General features: G+C 34.6%; 1 protein-coding gene across 4 annotated transcripts in view; it reads right to left on the minus strand.

The window, feature by feature from the left end:
• LOC106872494 (SLIT-ROBO Rho GTPase-activating protein 1-like) overlaps positions 1-20,282 on the minus strand; it is a 654,858-nt gene that overhangs the window by 32,890 nt on the left and 601,686 nt on the right. For all 4 annotated transcript variants that reach the window (XM_089351041.1, XM_089351043.1, XM_089351040.1 and 1 more), the window contains one exon: positions 13,804-13,984. In XM_089351041.1, the coding sequence (XP_089207167.1) occupies positions 13,804-13,984 (181 nt within the window). The remainder of the gene's footprint in view (positions 1-13,803; positions 13,985-20,282) is intronic.

Below are 20,282 nucleotides of genomic sequence, written 5' to 3' on the forward strand. Positions count from 1 at the left end.
TATGATGTACTAGGCTTACAAAGAATAAGTTCTGGGGTCAATTTGCTTGACTAAAGGCGGTGCTCCAGCATGGCTGCAGTCAAATGACTGAAACAATTAAAAGAATAAAAGAATATAAAATATATATATATATATATATATATATATATATATATATATATAAAGTATATATACATGTACTTTATATATATATATAAAAATGAGAATGTGTGTCTGTCTGTCTGTGTGTGTCTGTCTGTGTGAATCCCTAAAACACGAGAACTACACAACCAATTTCATTCAAATTTTACACATGCCTTACTTAGGGTCCTGGTTGTGTTTTAGTCAAAAAATTTTTTAACTTCTTGCATAGTTCGAGTCCACAGCAACATCACATCTCCCCCACTATTTAAGTATTACATGTCAAAAGTGAAACAAAAACACTCATGTCAAATACTTTCACTTTAAAAATGAATGTATTTCTACTATTTCAGTATCAAAACTGAAACAATCACATTTCGATACTGTCATGACAGATACTTTCACTTTAATGGTTTCATTTTCATACCGAATCTACTTCAGTGAAACTATATTCTCACATATTCAGGCATACATACATACATACATACAGCTGCACAAATGTATCCATATACATGTATATATATATAGAGATGTATATATATATATATATATCTATATATCTATATATATATATATATATATATATAGAGAGAGAGAGAGATGTATGTGTATACATATAGATGTATATGTACACGTATATGTATGCATATATATATAGATGGAGATTTATATGCATACATGTATATGTATACATATGTGTAGATGTATATATATATATAGATGTACATGTAATATGTACACATATATACATGCATACAGATATCTATACATATATACACACATACAAACACACACATTAGTCATTTATTTTTTTATCCAAAACGACGTCAAAAGTACGGAATGGATCTTTATGAAATTTGGAAATTATATTCTATGCATAACAGCCATGACCCCCATGAAAATTCATACATTTTTGATGTTGATGAAATTTTAACCATACATATTACACACAAATAAAGTAATATTTCTAAAATTTCTTCTTCTTAGAAGTTACAAAGACCCCTTCATGGGCACTTCACACCCACAATTTAGTCATTTTTCCTAAACAAAGAAGAATACAGTTGTACTATTGGAAGCTATAGGGTCACCTGAACATAACAGATGAGCATTATTTGTAATTCAATGGTACAACAGTGTAAGACTATCCTTTCAGATATACTTAAATTGTGATTTCTGCAATGTGGTGCATAAATTGTCCAGTAAATGAGACGCATCTTTGCCTCCACTTACAAAGTGTTGAGTAAAATTATTTCCTTGCAAACATCCTTTGAGTCTTTTTATTATCACTGGGTCACGCATAGTCCCCAGTTGGTAACATTGATTTCAAGGCCTTCCCAGATGAGTGACTGGTTTATTCAAAGACATTTATTGTTTGTAAATTTCTGCACAGTTACCTATTGGTAACAGAGGCGACACTTTCATTTCCCTTTACTCCAAACGTCACACGTTGTTTCAATTGGGTCATGCCCTTCCAATTGCTATAGATCCGTAATGCATCTTACAGTTGTGCCTGTCACCTGTATAGTGAGGAATCCTACATTGGGAAGTATTAACGACTAGGTTAGGGTAGCTGACTGATTATCGTGATCATTCGTCTTTTGGTTTCCTGTAGCTTTGCTCTCTTTTACAAATGCAATGAACATACATATATTTCCTATTTCAAAGAAATTCAAACAATACATATAAGACCCAAGTTAAAAAGATTCCAACAATTCAACTTCTCTGGTTGACATTAAGACACCCACCCCCAATAGGGGCCTTAACTCCCACATTTTTCAGCTCCATTTTTCAGGAGCAAAATCCTTTTTACAGGGTCCATAAAACTGGAATTTTGGAATGTGTGCATAAATATCAGATATATAAAGATGAGAATGTGTGTCTGTGTGAATTACTTTAGATATTAAAGTGTCATATGTGGAAATATTATAATGTGATAAGCAGTTATTAATTTATGTTACCGTAACATCCCCTATTATTTCCTCTCAACAAAGTGATAACTTGAACTAACAAGAATAACGACAAGGTAAATAAGTATATTTGGTTTGAGTCAATTACGAAAGGAATATACTTATCCGAAAAGTAGACTTAGAATCATAGAATAAAAATATGTATAGATTTACGTAAATATTTTGACTAACTGGATGATATATTTAAATAAATACAATGATCACAAAGAAAACTAAAGGTACTAACATTATTAAAATATTTAATTATTACCCACTGATGAGTTCTAAATGACTTAATTTAACAATGTGCATAAATAAATATATCAAGCTATAAATTTAAAGATAATATAATTTGAATAATAGTAGTATGAATTGAATTTATTACTTGTAAAGAACAGGCTAAGCAATCAATTGATATTATATTGTTGTTTATAACTAAATAAGGTGTTAAAAATGTATATGAGATATGATAGATGGCAGTTACTAAATTGTTCAATAGGATATTTAAAAAAATATATATAACCCCTTATACCGTATTTCAAGATGTACATAAACATACATTTTTGACCAGCAAACAAAGGAGAATAGTTGGTGATGTTTTAATTAGATATATAGGGAGGGAGTAATGAAAGGAACTGAATACCAATAAAGTTATGCTTGTAAGACTTAGAATTTGATTTGGTGAGCGAAAGAAATAAATTAGTTAGGAAACGAAATCAATACAATGATCACAAAGAAAACTAAAAGTACTAACTTTATTAAAATATTTAATTATTACCCACTGATGAGTTCTAAATGACTTAATTTAACAATGTGCATTACTTTTGTTGAAACACGTATTCTTCAATTGTATACATAAATAACCCATATTACCATCAAAACCTGTTCCATTTATTTGATGACATTTGTTGGACTCCGTCTAATAAATTGATTCTTCCAATGATTTATATATATGTATGCATGCATGCATGCATGTATGTATGTATGTATGTATGTATGTATGTATGTATGTATGTATGTATGTATGTATGTATGTATGTATGTATGTATGTATGTATGTATGTATGCATGCATGCATGCATGTATGTATGTATGCATGCATGCATGTATATATATATATATATATACATATACAGACTAAGGTTTAAGAGTAATCTGGTTGAACTAGGGTGTGTAAGCATGTGTATGTAAAAATGGTGTGTGAGTGTGTATGTGTGAATGGGGGCAAGTGCATGTGAATGTATGTGTGTGCGAGCTTAAAATTGTGGGCCTGTGTGAGTGTATGTATAACTTAGGGCATGTATTGTGTGGAGTGATGTGCGTTGTATGTGTTTATGCATGTTGTGGTTGTGTGTATATTGTCTGTGTTCAGTGTTTGTGTTTTTAGGAGTGAACAGTGTGTTGTGGAGGAATGCATGGAAATGCGAAATGGGATAGGGGTCATGAGAATTAGAGGTCAGGTGGTATTGGGTGCTAGTGTGCGTGGACTGCGAAGGTGTATGTGAATGTGTGTGAGAATGTGCATAATGGTGTGTGGTGTGGGTAGAGGGGGAGGAAAAGTTGAGATAGGAGAGTCTGTGTTTGCAGTGAATTGAATAGAGGTGGTAAGAGCAGAGTAGTGTATACTAACAGTGTGTGAGTGTGTGCGTGTATGTATGTGTATATATATATATATATATATATATATATATATATATATATATATATATATATATATATCGTAAATGACAGATGGAAGGTTTTTATTAATCACTACAATTGTTTCGACACATCTAGCATTGATCCCTCATGGATGGAATACTTAACAACTGGTTCGGAAGCATCTGACAGTGAAAATGTGTCTCTTCAGGTGATAAATAGATATAGCACATTAAAATAACAGTTCCGCAATGTATCTTCTCATTTTGTGTAAACAAAAGCAGCAAATTAAAGGATATAGCTTCATTTATATAGAAGATCAATAATAAAGTGATAGATTATATTATATGACGACTGGCACCCATGCCAACGTCGTCTCCTTCATTGGACACAGAACTCAGCTTGAGAAGACTTATTGGGGAAAGCGAAATTGTGAAGGCACCTGTGCCCAGTGTCGCCTTTCTGGCACTTGTGCCCACGGCATGTGTAAGGACTTTCGAGAGAGATCGTTGCTAGTGCCCCTGAACTGGCTCTTGTGCGGGTGGCACATAAAATACACCATTTTGAGCGTGGCCGTTGCCAGTACCGCCTGACTGGCCTTCGTGCCGGTGGCACGTAAAAGCACCCACTACACTCTCTGAGTGGTCAGCGTTAGGAAGGGCATCCAGCTGTAGAAACTCTGCCTATTGGAAATATACTGTGTTTATATACTGTTGTTTATATTATTGTTGAGCATGTTTTCATAGAAAGTAAAAATGAAGCAAAATAGAGAGCTAGAGAAATTTAGATTAATGTAGGGGACACAATAATTAATATATTTGGATATTTTACAGATATAATACAAGCCTACATAGATTTACATATACAGATGTAAATTGACTAACAACACTGGCATGGAAATATGTACACACAAATTCTATTGTATACACATCGGCTGTCCATGTGTGCTTGTTCCTGTGTGTGGGTGCACGTGCTTGAGTGTATGTAGGGATGAGCTTGTTTCCTCGATCTCTGTCTGAAACCTCCCCCCGCTGGTGGTACCCACCATCATACCTGCAACCCCCTCTCCCTGGACATTTGCAACCAGTTTTAGCTGACTCCCTACCTAATCTAATATTGGAATATCCATATTTTGCTACACCGCTTAAATTTACATTATTCGATGACCATAATGCTTATAACACTGCTAAAACCTGCTCCTAGCTCCAGTAGGGGCAACAATCTTAACACGCTTGAATGTTTGATTGATGCTAGGTTGGAAGTGAGAACAGGTGAAGCATGCCTAAAAAATGAACACAACAACCTCCCTCTTCTTTTCAGGCATTGAATAACATCTCTCCTCCCCAAGCCTCACCCTACATTCCTTTCCCAGTTTTCAGAGTTGTCACTGTCAATATAGGCACACTGAAAGGTAGGTCTAGTGAGATGCTTGAAAGGAGACGGGTTGATGTATGCTGCATACAAGAGGCAAGATGGAGAGGAGCTTCAGCTAGAGTCCTCACAGGCAAGGCACATAGGTATAAAATCTTCTGGCAAGGTAACATGGATGAAGTAGGGGGTGTAGGCATACTCCTTGTGGAGAAATGGGTGGATAAGGTCATAGAGGTTGTCAGGGTATGCGATAGAGTGCTTAAGCTCAAGCTAGTTCTGCAGAACAGCACAGCTACAATTATCTCTACCTACACCCCACAAGCGGGGCCACCAAATGATCAGAATCAACATTTTTATGATAACCTTCTACAGACTACTTCAAAGATAAGTGGCAATGACCTCATCTTTGAGGCTGAAGATTTTAATGGGCATGTTGGGCGGAAATCCAGTGTCTTCCCTCATCCTGGAACGATGAGGGAACTAGGCTACTGGAGTTATGTGATGCATGTAACCTTTTAATCTGCAACACTAAGTTCAGGAAGCCAGACAGCCACATGATAACCTATCAATCAGGTGACTCTGCTAGCCAGATTGATATTTATCCTCACCAGACAGCAGGACGCAGGGTTGCTCTTAAATACAAAGACCCCCCCCCCAGCTGAGGAATGCACCCCACAGCATAGACTAGTCATTACTGACTTTAGACTTGAGACCAGAAGGATGCCAAGAAGCAGACCAATCCAGAAGAGAAGGCTTTGGAAGCTAAAGAACCCTTCACATGTGTGTGTGTGTATATTTATATATATACACACCTATAAATACATGCACACATACATAAATAAGTACATACACACATAATATTCACACACACACACACACACATATATATATATATACATATTATTTTTACAAAATATATAAAGGTACACACCAAAGTTACAAATATATCATACAAATTATACATATTCATATATAGACATACAAATATCTTGAATCCAAGATTGGTGTGTTAAGGTTGTCTGGATGTACTACCAGAAAATATACATATACAACACATTTAGAATTGAATCTTATCCTATACATATTTTCTATATGTATTTCATATTTTAAAGAGGATATAATATCTATAGGTATTACATATGTATATACATATTTTGTGAAAATAATCTAAAGGTTCACAAAAACTAATAGTCATTTTGTCTGGATGTAAGTCAATTAGATAATTTTGGCTGTTGGGGTTATATAGATTTATGGTGTATAGTTTAATTAAGCTATTAATATATAGTGTGGTAATGGTTATATTTTAAAATATTGATTTTAGGGTGATATTAAATAATATCATTAAATCACTTTAGTTTAATAAAGAGGTACCTTGCCATGTGTCTATATGAAAAACTTTTTCATCCCTCGTATTAACTAGGTTCTCTTTTCTTTTCATTATTTTATAGTTTTCCTCTAGGCATAATCTACAGAATTTATTGTTAATTTTGTAAGAAGGTGCATGTGCTAAAATGTTCTATTTGATTATGAAGTTAACTTCTTTTTTTTTTTTGAGGTGCCATATTTATTTTAAAAGTCCTGTACTATTCCTTTTGTTTTGGTCCTTGAATGTTGATTCATGGTTTGTGATTCTTAATTTAACTCAATTTTCCATCAATCCAATATAATAGTACTTAGTCATATCCTGTGTTATTATTGTTGCTTGGTATACATTTTTTTTCTTCTGCAATCCCTGTCTAACTTACATGTATTTGGGTCTCTACAATTACAATTATTTTGTGTAAATAATGAAATATTATTCTTTTTCTTTGTTGATTTATATAAGTTATTGTTAGTAGGGGTGTTTATATTGTTATTTGTACTATTATGTTCTACTTCTGTAAGGTTGTAATAATTGTTATTTACCCAAGTATTATTTTTGAATTTATTGACATTTGTGTTATTATAATAATAATAATTGTTACGATTCTTGTTCTTATTTTTAATTTTATTTTTGGTATAACATTCTCCATGTTTTAGTTTAATTTCTTTATTATAATCATCCTGTTTACCATGTATGTTATATTTATATTTGTTATTGAAACTTTTCATTTCTACTTTGTGAGGATATACTATTTTATTATGGGTGTCTAAGTTTTAATATTATTATTTTTGTATTTATTTTCAATTTGATTTTCAGTGGTGTTGCAACTCCTATTGTACTTAATTTCATAATTATATCCTGCCTTCTTAAGTGCTATATTGTAATCATCTTTATGTTTATTAAATGCTTCTTCATTTGAAGATAGGTAATTGATTCTTCTCTCTATATTCGTACTAAGGTTTTCTATAATATTAAGTGGATGGTTACTATTTGCATTTATACATCTAATGTTAGTGTTAGGTTTTTGATAAGGCAGGTAAATACCTGTTTTAAGGTTAAAGTTAACGTCAAGAAAATACATACCTCCTTATTTGATTTGGTATTTCTCAATGTACATACAAATATAGCTTGACCAGTAATAAAATTCATTTAAAAAGTTTTAGATAGAGACACACTGGATTTCATAGAGAGAATGTCAGTTTTTCAATATTACATATATTAGCACCCACATAATATTTATATATTTTTTTAGTCTTGATTCAAATAGAGATGACCGTAAAAACGAATATACTAATTCCAAAATGATAACTAACAGAAAATCTATGTACTTCTAACGTGTTTTTTAGTTTTTATATCAGCTACTGATGAGTACAAATATGACTTATGACTTTCTATTTATGAATATCTGGGTCATTTTGTATGAAACAAATTGTATAGCAACATGAAAAATAAAAAATATAATCCATTTTAACATTTAATCTCCTCTATTACATAAATATGAATATATTATATCATATATATATATATATATATATATATATATACACACACATATGTATCTTCCATAATTGGTATTTTGATTTTTTTAAGTAAAGATTGGTTAACAGAAATATAAATTTTGTAAATTTTCAGTGTCAGACAAACTTTAGCATTTGTCTTCATATATTTGCTTTAAATATAGGCCTGACCTACTAAACTCATACATTGATTAAAATATGTATTATAAATATGAATTAGTTTAATTGGTCTTTTAGAATTAGTTGGGTATTGGTAAAAAGTACACAATGTTGATTTTTGGTGTTTTCAACAATTTTGTCAAATTTATATTTTAGAAACTCTATTATTTCATTTTTCATTTCATTTTATCTAGTTTCAGCTCATGAGCGGTGGCCATGCTGGGGCACCGCCATTTGGTGTTGCTACACAATTTTACTTCAGGAATTGACATTTGGTGCATGAGAGAGTTTGATGCAGCTGCCTTCATCTGCACCTCCTGCCGCAAAGTTGGTTCATCTGGGACACCTGACCGGAAGAGGCCCAGCCTCATCTTGAAAACACGTACATCCACCCCATGCAGGTCTCTCAGGTCCTTCGGGAGGATATTGAAGAGCTGTGGACCTCTGAAGCCCAGGCTATTGCAGTATCTTGTCCTACATCTTGATGGCAAATTTGGAGTCCTTGGCACTATGCAATGGCGTCAAGTACTTTTATTTGTGTAACTTTCGATGCCAAAGTTTGGGACAATTCCTTCGAGGATCTTCCAGATGTATATTATGGCATATCTTTCTCGTCTATGCTCTAAGGAATAGAGTCTTAATCTCTTGAGTCTTTCCCAATAGCTTATATGCTGCATAGAGGCTATCTTCTTCATGTAGCTTCGTTGGATTGCCTCAAGTTCTGAGATTAATTTGACACTGGTTGGTGACCATAGCTGAGAGCAATAGTCAAAGTTGCTTAGGACAAGTGTCCTCCAGAGGACCATCATGGTTTCCTGATCTCTTGTTCTAAAAGTCCTAAGAATCCATCTGGTCAGTCGCCTGCATTTCATTGACAATTTAGCAACATGCACATGAAAGGATGCATTATTACTCATGCCCAGGTCTCGCACTGACTGTGCCTCTGGGATTGCAGTCCCTCCAGGTCTAGCATATTTAATGGGTACTGCATTTAGTTTTGCATGCTGATAGCACAAGGCTTGAAACTTTTCAGCATTAAACTGCATGTTTATTCTTTTCATCCCACTTGTATATTTCATCCCGCTCACATTGCAGGTGCATAGTGTCTTCAGGGTTCTGTATTACCTGTGAGACTTTTGTTTCATCTGCATAACTTGTGATCGTGGCTCTCTGTGTGGCTGAGGGCATGTCTGAGAGGGCCATTATGAACAGTAGCGGTCCCAAAACAGTGCTTTGCTGAACACCGCTCACTATTTGCGTGTCATTGGAAGTGGCCTCATTGGCTACTACCACCTGACTTCTAGCCTTCAGAAAGTCATGAAGCCATTCTCCCAATTTTCCAACTATGCCGAGATCACACAGTTTGTGACATATCATTCCATGATTGACTTTATCAAAGCCCTTTGCAAAGTCGAGATATATCACTACCACATTTGAGTGGTTCAGTAGCTGTTTCAGCACCCAGTCATAGTGTTGTAAGAGCTGAGTCAGGCAGCAGCTTCCTGGTTGGAAACCATGTTGGGTGTCAGGCAGCAAGTCCTTTTCTTCAAGGAAGGCGATTAGTTTTCTTCTGACCATTCGTTCCATGACCTTGCTGATGTGCGAGGTCAGAGAGATAGGTCTGTAGTTCTTAGCCTCCGCTCTGCTACCTCCTTTATGAATAGGGCATATTTTACCTTCCTTCAGTTTTCTTGGGAGTTTGCCAGACGCAAGGAAGCTCTGAAAGAGGGACTGCAGCGGTCTTGCTAGGATTCGCTTACATACTTTTAGAAGGATTGCTGGGAATCCATCAGGGCCAGTTGCTGAGTTTGGGTTGATTTCATCTATAGCCCTTATTACATCGTCTTCCTTTATATTGATGTAATCGATCATCATTACCTCTGTTTTTATATCTGCAGTGTTAAAAAAGCCAGTTGGATTGCTGACTTGAAAGTGCCCTAGGGGTGGAGTGAAAACACTTTTGAATTGCTCATTTAGTATTTCACTTATCCTCCTTGGGTTTCCTGTGAGTGCACCATCTTTTTCAAGGAGTGGCCCTATCCTGCAGTTCACTGAAGCTGCTTCTTTGGCAAACTTGTAGAAAGCTTTGGGGTTAGATTTTATATTGTCTATAGCCCAGGCTTCTATGTCTGCTTTTTCTTTTTCGTGGTAGAGTTGCAGATTTTTTTCAATCTCCAGCAGTTGTATTGTCAGGCGGGACTTTTCACTGCTTTCAATTTGTTTGTTTAGGCAATTTGAAACTTTTGTACGCCGTCTCATAAGAATTTTCCTCTCCCTGGGGATTTTGTTTTTGTGTACAATGGCCTTTCTCTCTGGGACACATTTGTAGCATATGGCTTGCATTACAGACATGAATTGTTTAAGTTTCATGTCAATGTCCGGTGAGGAGAGAGATTTAGGCCAGTTTTGTTTGAGGATCTCTTTCTCAATTTGTTTCCAGTTTGCCTTATGGAAGTTCAAATTGGAAAGATTCTGAGAGTTTCTTGTAGGCTGCATGTCCATGGTTTCCTTTGGTCCGTACATGGTCAGCTCTACAATGTTGTGATCTGAGAGTAGCGTCGGTGTCATTTTCACATTATGGATGAGATCCATATTATTTGTGAAGCAGAGATTCAGTATGTTACCTGCCCTGGTTGGTTGGAGTACTATTTGTTCCATGTACAAAGTGTTGGCGAGGTTCAGGAGGGAATTCACCTGTCCTTGTTTGTATTGCGTCATTCCTGGGAGAGAAAGGCCCTCGGGCCATCTGACATTGGGCAGATTGAAGTCTCCCATAAAAAGTACACTTATATGTTGTTCTAATGTGACTAGAACTTCTATTTTTGTAAGGCAGTCTTCAAACTTGCCTACATGATTTGGAGCATGTGGAGGGCGATATGTAGCACATATAACTACATTGAGTTGTTTTATATGTACAATTAGTGTGTCACATACCGAATTTGAGTGTGACAAAAGGACCTGGGGTGTGAGATCTTCACGTATTTTTTCTAAAAAAGGCATTCAATTATATATGCCAGACTTTCAGTATAGCTGTCTTACATAAATTGGAATTTCTGGGAATTTTTGCGGCATTTTCCCACATTTCAAAATACTTACAAGTGGACATTTTAATCCCCCACCCATACCTCTTGATCACAGACCACTAATATTTCTTAAATTTTATTTGTTTCAGTCATTTGACTGCAGCCATGCTGGAATACCACCTTCAGTCAAACAAATTGACCCTGGGACTTATTCTAGTACTTATTCTAAGTTACAGGGATGTAAACACACCAACATTGGTTGTCAAGTGATGGCAGAGGGACAAACACAGACACTCAAACATACACATATATATTTATATATATACATACACACACACACATATATATATATATATATGCGATGGGCTTCATTCAGTTTCCATCTACCAAATCTACCAGAAGACACTTGCCCAAGGTGCCACACAGTGGGACTGAACCAAGGACCATGTGGTTGGTAAGCAAGCTACTTACCACACAGCCACTCCGTATTGAAAATGTTATACCTAGTGTGTTTGCACATGTTGCGCATAACCTAAGTTGTAGACTTAAATAGTTACGCACTGTTATCAGAGCAGTAAATAAAATTAAGGAACATGCTCCTATCTTTTTTATTATTTTTCATCATGTAGTAATCCACATTTTGAAACACTTGTAGTTTGTATTTTTCCAGAAAAAAATTTGGAAAAAGCATAGATCAGAATTTTCCTCTCTCTCTTCTTTTTTTTTTTTTAAACTTTGTCTAAAAAAGGTAGAAGTATAAAATTTTTTCTTTAAAAATGCATATTATATATGTTTCAAAATATGGAATGTCATAACATTGAAGATATATTGTGCAACATATGCAGAAGCAAATTTAGCACACAGTTAAAGGAGTCCCATTTGCCAAGCAGTAAAAGTTTGTTTCTAGCTTATTCGCTTCATCAAAGATTACTGTTTGGTTCAAGAGCTATTATTTTTAAGACAACAAGAAACAGATACGAAAAAAGTATTTCATTTTCAAGCAGTAGTTGGAATACCATTGCAGGTGGGTTGTCATCATTGCTTTACATCAGTTTATTGAAAATGATAAATATTTTTTTAACTATTGTTGTTGCAAATGGAAGTTTGATGGATGGTAATGAGAAACTGCCTGAAAGTTTCTATTCCATTTTTAAAACAGTTGTTGAATTCTTGTAAGACTCTAATTCTGTTCCATGTGATGTGCTAAGAAACATCAAGTAGGACTCACAAAACTCAATGGAATTAATTTGCAACAGCAAAGATATGAGATACTCATTATCAAGGTAAAATCAACCCCTTCCATGTTTCTGTCAGAGTTAAAGTTATTCAAATGTGACATAAGCCATTGTGAGTTCTTCCAGTTTCAGAACCTCTCTGAATTGGAATCGGAAAAGTGCATACCAGATGGCATTTAAGTGTATTATTCACACGTGGATGAGGTGCACAGACTTCAGGATTATTGCTTAAAATACCAGTCTGGGTGAGTCCTAGATACAATACCAGTCTAAGTGATTCCTAGATATTAGTAATGAGGAAACAAGAATAGTGAAAGAACTGGTTTCACTTTAAAATGATATGGAGTTGAAGTCAAAGTTAAAAAGAATCATGTCAGAATGAAGTCAAGATGTATTTTATTGCTTCCCAACATCATTGTCTGTAGAGTGGGGCTTCAGTACATTTGTCCAGCTCCTTTCAAAGATAAAAAAATTATTGAACACGGAGATCTTAGTGTCTTTCATACTGATGCTAGGAAGCTGATATTCCTGCACAAAAGAACATCCATCACAGTAGGAATATGGAAACATTGTAGCTACAGGTGAGATGTAAACTTCCTCTTTCATATTGTAAAGGCAACAAAATAATAGGTTAACTAGGTTAAGTTTTATTTATAGAGATTTATGTTTATGGTGATGTGTGGTGTGTGTGTGTGTGGGCTGCATGTGAGAAATGTAGCCTGGGAGGTGGGGGGAGGGAGCAGTAGTCTGAAAAAGTTAGAGAACCACTGTTCTAGAGTAATATGACCTCATAGACAAAATTTCAGTTGGAACTCAAACAATAAAGCTGAGGCAAAGAGAGCATCCAAGGCTGTAGAAACAAGTTTTTAAAAATAAATAAGAACGGAATATTGTGCTGCAATGTAGTAAGAACTAGGAGAGGAGAAAGAAGATACCTTTTCATGGTGTGGTACAAATCTTGGTTGAGGTATTGGAGATTAGGTATAGTAAAGTCATGGCTATGTGGTTAACAGAATCACATGATTAGGAGTTTGATCCCATTACGTGGCTGCTGTCAGCTGGTATACTGTACTACAGCTACAGGTTGATCAATACTTTGTAGATGGAAAGCCAGATGCGTGTGTGTATTTTCATGACTCAGTGCATGTTCACTTTATGTTGATAAAAAGCATGTCCAGGCTTCTTTGCCATTCTCTGCATTGTATGAGAAACTGAGAGAATTATTACCTTGCTTGGAAACAGATGATGGTTGGTGTCTAGTCATAGAAAATTCTGTCTCGACAAAATCTCATCAGACTCATGTAAGAATGTAAAAGTAGCTGTTAAAATGATGATGACACTAAATACCCGTGTGTGTATATAAAAGCGTGTGTGAACGAACACACACACACACACACACACACACACACACACACACAAACAATTACTTACCCGGTTTTAAGTGTAACATATTTATCGGGTATAAGGCCTTCTTTGCCATTAAAGCAACCTTCCCACCAGTCACTGGAGACTTGCTTGAATATCACCAATGTATTGCCTTTCTTGAAAGACAGTTCCCTTTCCGTCCGACCTTCAAAGTCATAGAGTGCAGTTGCTTCAAACAGATCATTATCTGGAAATAAAAATTTGAAGTAAAATGTTTAAGTCTGAAATGAGTAGTTTATTAATGAAGTTACTGGACTATTTTATTGACAATTAATTTCATTTTTAGAGAGGCTTTTTTTAAAAAATATTTACATGTGCACTACATTTTGATAGTTAGTTATCCCAAAGTGTCTTATTCTTAGATGTGTACATTGTACCAGATTGAATTTGATTGAGAAACAACACTAAGGGAAATATTGTTTTTAGTTTATGGTGCAGGTACAATAAAGGTTTCTTGTGTGAATCTAAGAAAAAGACATGATGATCAGGATCAAACCAGCTGAAGGATGGTGTTGATGTAAATATTAGAAATATTTTATTTCTTAGAGTCCACAAAACTATGATCTTATTAAAAAATGTTACTTGAAAAAAATTAGCGCTGAGTGAACAAATAAACAACACATGTCAGAAATATTAATATTGCAATGAATCAATATAACTAATGCTTTCAAGTTATCATTAAGGTGGTGAGCTGGCAGAATTGTTAGCCTGTTGGGCAAAATGCTCAGTGGCATTTCCTCTGTCTTTACGTTATGAGTTCAAAATCTGCCAAATTAAGTAACGGTAAGACACTGAGGTCGATGTAATCGACTAGTCTTCTCCCAAAATTTCAGGTCTTGTGCCTTTAGTAGAAAGGATTATTATAATTATTAGTTTTATTATGCTATATTGCTGTCATCATCATCATCATCATACTATATTATTGTTGTTGATATTGACCAAAATTACTTATTTTTACCTAATACATGCAGTTGGCTGCTCATGTGTGTTATATATATTCTTTTACTTATTTCAGTCATTTGACTGTGGCCATGCTGGAGCACCTCCTTTACAAACCAACCCCAGGTCTTATTCTTTGTAAGCCTGGTACTTATTCTATCCGTCTCTTTTTGCTGAACAACTAGGTTATGGGGATGTAAACACACCAACATCGGTTGTCAAGTGATAGTGAGGAGACAAATACAGATACACATACATATATATACATGATAGGCTTCTTTCAGTTTCCGTCTACCAAATCCACTCACAAGGCTTTGGTCAGTCTGAGACTATAGTAGAAGACACTTGCCCAAGGTGCCATGCAGTGGGACTGTACCCAGAACCATGTGGTTGGGAAGTGAACTTCATACTATACAGCCACTCATGTGCCTATATATATAATATTGTTATTTATATATGTTAATTGTACACAAATATTTTAAGATTGGTATATTGTTGAAGTGCAATGTATCAATGTTAATAAAATCTTTTTATAAGCTACAGAAACTCCTGGAAACAATAATAATCATTTTTAACCAGTTACTAATAATTACAAGAAAAGGATGAAAAACACTAGACACAAGACTGAAATAGAAACTAGCTGAAGTATTCTGATTTGAAACACATTTACATAGCTATAAGCTAGTTACCTAAAATTGGATGAGAGAACCCAATTGTATATAATATTTAGCCGAGTGGGCTTATGGTACTATATTAACCAACTGATTACTCATCAGCCCATTTGACATTAATATGTGGAAGAAGGGAAGAGAAAAGAAGAATGTAAAACAAATTCAAAGAGATGGTAAAAGTGAGTAAATAAGCAGCCTGGTTAAGATACCTTTACTTGCATTGAGAAAATATATATATTTTGGTATACAATTTTACTCTAAAAATCATTAATTGTTCAAGTTATTTTTAAAAGTGAGAGATTGAAACTAAAAATATCTAGGATACTGTATAATAGTATAAGAAGAATATACTTTAATAAAACCTCTACTTAATTATTGTAATTATTAAAATTGTCATTATTGTTATTATTATTATTATTATTATTATTATTATTATTATAAAAGAAGTCATTATAACTTTAAAATTAAGAATTTAATGTAAAGTGCGAGGAATGGATAACACACATTTTACTTACATGAATACATACATTAGAACTTACTAAATGTAAAATATAGCAGTATTAAGCTAAAACATTACAAATAGCAAACACTGACCCTAACCCCACAAAAAAAAAAAAAAAAAAAATTCAAGTATAATCTGTTTATTTTATACTCTAACAAATTGAGGTGCTGACCTGTAACATACACAATAAGAAAAATTGATATTGACTATAACAACCAATGAGTTGGTTAGTGACAACAGACTAAATAAATTATTTTCTGTATAAGTATTAAAATATAGGGTCATCTCATAAATAAGCGGTTTTTTTTCAATTGCATGAATTAAAAGTTGGAGGTGGATGGGATAAACTATTGGTATCAACTTGCTATAAAAGTAGGTAGTAATTTTAGTGCAAGTTTTGAAGAGTGCAATTCAATTATAACAGTTATTTTTTCAAAGACGAGACAAAGGAGCATATCCAGCATATTTTGCTTTATGAGTTCAATAAAGGCAACAACGCAACGAAAAGTGCAAGGAATATTAATGCAGTATATGGGAATCAGATAATAAGCATAAGCCAGTGTCAATGGTGGTTCCAGAAATTCCGAGCCAGAAACTATAGCCTAGAAGGCGAGCCTTGTCCTGGAAGATCTGTAGAATTCAATGAAGATGTCCTGCAAACTCCGGTGGAGCAAAATCCCATCGTAACTGTTGAGGAACTAGCAGAGAAGCTTGGATCTGGTCATTCAACCATTCATTGATATCTGCGTGCTATTGGAAAAATGAGCAAATTGGGTCAATAGATTCTTCACAAAATTTCCGAATCTAATTGCCCGCAGAGAGTGAATGTGTGCTCTTCTTTGCTGTCACATCTCTCAAATGGACCTTTTTTTGGACTGAATAGTGACTGGTGACAAGAAATGGGTTCTCTATAAAAATGTCAAGTGCTGAAGACAGTGGGTAGAGGAAGGAGAAACACTGGCACCCCAGGCTAAAGAGGGTCTCCACCCATGTGAGATATTATCTGCTTTGGTGGGATATGAAAGGTTTAGTCCACTTTGAACTTTTAAACCTAAAACCAAATGATAACAAAGGAGATCTACTGCAAGCAGTTTGAATGGCTTAAGTCAGTGCTAGAAGAAAAACGACCATCTTTGGTTTCAGGATGAAAGGTGTTCTTCCATCAGGATAATGCTCGACCACATACAGCGAGGATCACATTCCAAAGGCTGGAGCAGTTTGAATGAGAAATAATGCCCCACCCACCATATTCACCGGACACTGCCCCATCTGATTATCATTTATTCCACAGTCTTCAAAATCATTTGGACGGAAAAAAATATGAATTCTGTAGACAAGGTCAGAACAGTACTGGAGGAATATTTTTCATCACAGATAAGTGAATTTTGAAAGAGGGGCCTTGCATGTCTACCAGATAGATGGAAGAGCATTGTAGAAAATGAAGGAGAGTATTTAAAAAATAACTTTGTTCATCTTAATTTTGAAAAATAAAATAAGTATAAAAAAATGCATTATTTATGGCATGACCCAATGCATGAAATACATTTGTCATTGGAGGGCATTTGATAAAATTTTGCAACAAATTTAAACATTAGGACAACTAATCCGATATATATATATATATATATATATATATATATATATATACATATATATATATAAATGTTAGGATAAGCAAGTTAGGCAAGTTGATGTACAAAGAATATTTAATATATTAAATACAAAAAATGCAAAAAAAAAACGTATATCCAACTTACACAGAATAGAAATGATACCAAGGATTAGAGGGGTTGAAAAAAATGTGTTGCAAATCCAACAGTTGTTTGTGTGGGCTTGGTGGTCCAAAATAATGATTGTAAATGCATTCCATCTACAGATGAGATGAGCCTCCATCTTCAGGGAAGAAATCTTACATTTGAGGTGTTGACAGTAAGCAGCTGTTGGATTTGTGACACCTTTCTTCAACCCCTTTAATTCTTGAAATCATTTCTATTCTTTATAAGTTTGACCTTTTTATATCTAAACAATATATATATACAGAGAATATCTGATTTGCATCTATAAACTATATATATATATATATATATATATATATATATCAGGTTGAGTAAAAGCAAGCAACAGTTTGAACCATGAAGAATTTGTACTAGATTTCCCAGAGTTTTGAATTTTTTAAACATCTTTTTGCAATCGTCTGATATTACAGACATAGACTTGCCCAAAATTGATCAATAAATACACATTGATATTTTTTCTTCATTGTTACAATAATCTGAAATGAAACTGTCAAAGCATGATATTCAAGCAATTTTGCTATTCAACTTCAAAAATGGATGTAAAGCAGCTGAAACAGCTTGCGATATCAATGAAACATTTGGTAAGGAAATGACCAGCGAGTGGTCAGCTCAAAAATGGTTTAAACGATTTTGCAGTGGAGACCTGAGCCTTGAAGATCGTGAGTGTAGTGGACACCCATCTGCCATTAATGATGGTCAATTAAAGACTGTCGCTGAAAAAGATCCACGTAAAATCACACAAGAACTGGCAAAACAACTTCAAGTTAGTCAGAAAACTGCCTGCAACCATTTGTATATGATTGGAAAATCAGAAAAGCTCAACAAATGGGTACCACATGATTTGAATGAAAATCAGAAAATGCAGATATGAAATTTGCTCATATCCATAACCAGACCGATCCATTTCTCAACTGTACAGTAACTTGTGATGAAAAGTGGATTCTGTACGATAATAAAGAATGTTCATCGCAGTGGTTGGACCAAAATGAAGCTTATGGTGACTGTTTAGTGATGTACTGCTGGACTCATCCACAATAACTTCCTAAAACCTGGAAAAACCATCACTGCAGAAACAAATTGCCAAAATGAATGAAAAACTGCTACTCTTCTGTCCCAGACTGGTTAACAGAAGAGGGTCAATTATTCTTCATGACAATGCTTGACCACTAACGACACTCCAGAAGTTGAGGAAACTTGGCTACAAAGTTCTTCTCCACCCAGCTTATTCTGCAGACCTTTCTTCTACCAACTACCGCTTTTTCAAGCACTTTGATGGTTTCCTGTGAGAGTTCAAATATCAAACCGATGCTGAAAGTGCATTCAAAGTGCATCAGCTCCAGAACTCATTGTGATGAATTTCATGTTTCAAAACGTTGCTTACTTTTTACTCAGCCAGATATAAATGAGAGTGCCTGTATTATGTAAATATGTATGTCACTGAAAGGCTCTGAAACAGTGCATCCTAGAGAAAATGAATTTTTCGTAATTAGTAATCAAAAAGACATAATTTGCCTATCTGTCTTTTATGCTTTTCCCCACTTGATATATATTTACCACACTCTCTCACTCTTACTCTGTGTATGCATATCTCTGATGCTGACTGTGTATATATTTAAATGTGTCAGAGTGTGTGTATGCATGTGAATAAGGAATTTCATTAGGGCAACAGCTGAACTCAGGAGACACCTGAACAGAGCAGGATATGCAAACACAAGCCTCTGTTACATGGTTTCAGGTGTCACCCAAACATAGAATGCATTGATTTGATGATAAGCACACAAGAGCCTCCATCACAGACTCAGGAGATGACGTCCTATTTCAATTTTAATGACTTTAATTTCCAGTGAGATTAATTTAAGAATGCTGATAATCACCTTCATTTTAGATGAGAATACAGTTACAATGAAACAAAGTGGGACTTCAAAATGAATACACAGATCAGGAGGTAACTTGCAAAGATTTTTTAATTGTTACTTCCCTTGCATTGGCCCTATTTTTGCAAGAATTTGTGTTCACCATAAATTAATTACATTATGTGAGAACGTTCATGCATACCCATATTTATAGATATATGTATCCAGCATGTGTTTGGTTCATATTTGAGCATGTGCATCTTATTTATGGGGTTCCCACATATCTTAAATTCCAGTATGAGCTCCAGTGAGTGTATGTCTGTAATGCATATTGTGCATATAAACAATATTCAAAAATATATCAAAGTTGGATAGGTGGCAAGGGAAGTGAGAGTTCATGCTTAAAATTTTGAAATTTAAATTGTTGTTTGTGCATGCAAGGGGAGAATGTTTCTTCCCTAATGTTCAAATGTTCATTTGATGTTATGATGTTTAATTTCTCAAGATATAAATGTTGCTTCTGTTATATTGTCTACTATATTTGCACACCTTAGTTATAATGCTCCAATTTATATATAGGTTGTCTATGCTCCTCTCTTTGAGAGTCCATACCATATTGGATAAAGATGTTGCATGTCTTTTGTTCTTATCTCTCAATGTAGTTAAGTGTCGCATGTGTTTTTCTTTGGAATTCTAAACTGCACAGGATATGTATAACACATAT

This window comes from Octopus bimaculoides, chromosome 4, assembly GCF_046866305.1.
Source record: "Octopus bimaculoides isolate indiv1 chromosome 4, ASM4686630v1, whole genome shotgun sequence".
In the NCBI taxonomy this organism is placed as follows: Eukaryota; Metazoa; Mollusca; class Cephalopoda; order Octopoda; family Octopodidae; genus Octopus; species Octopus bimaculoides.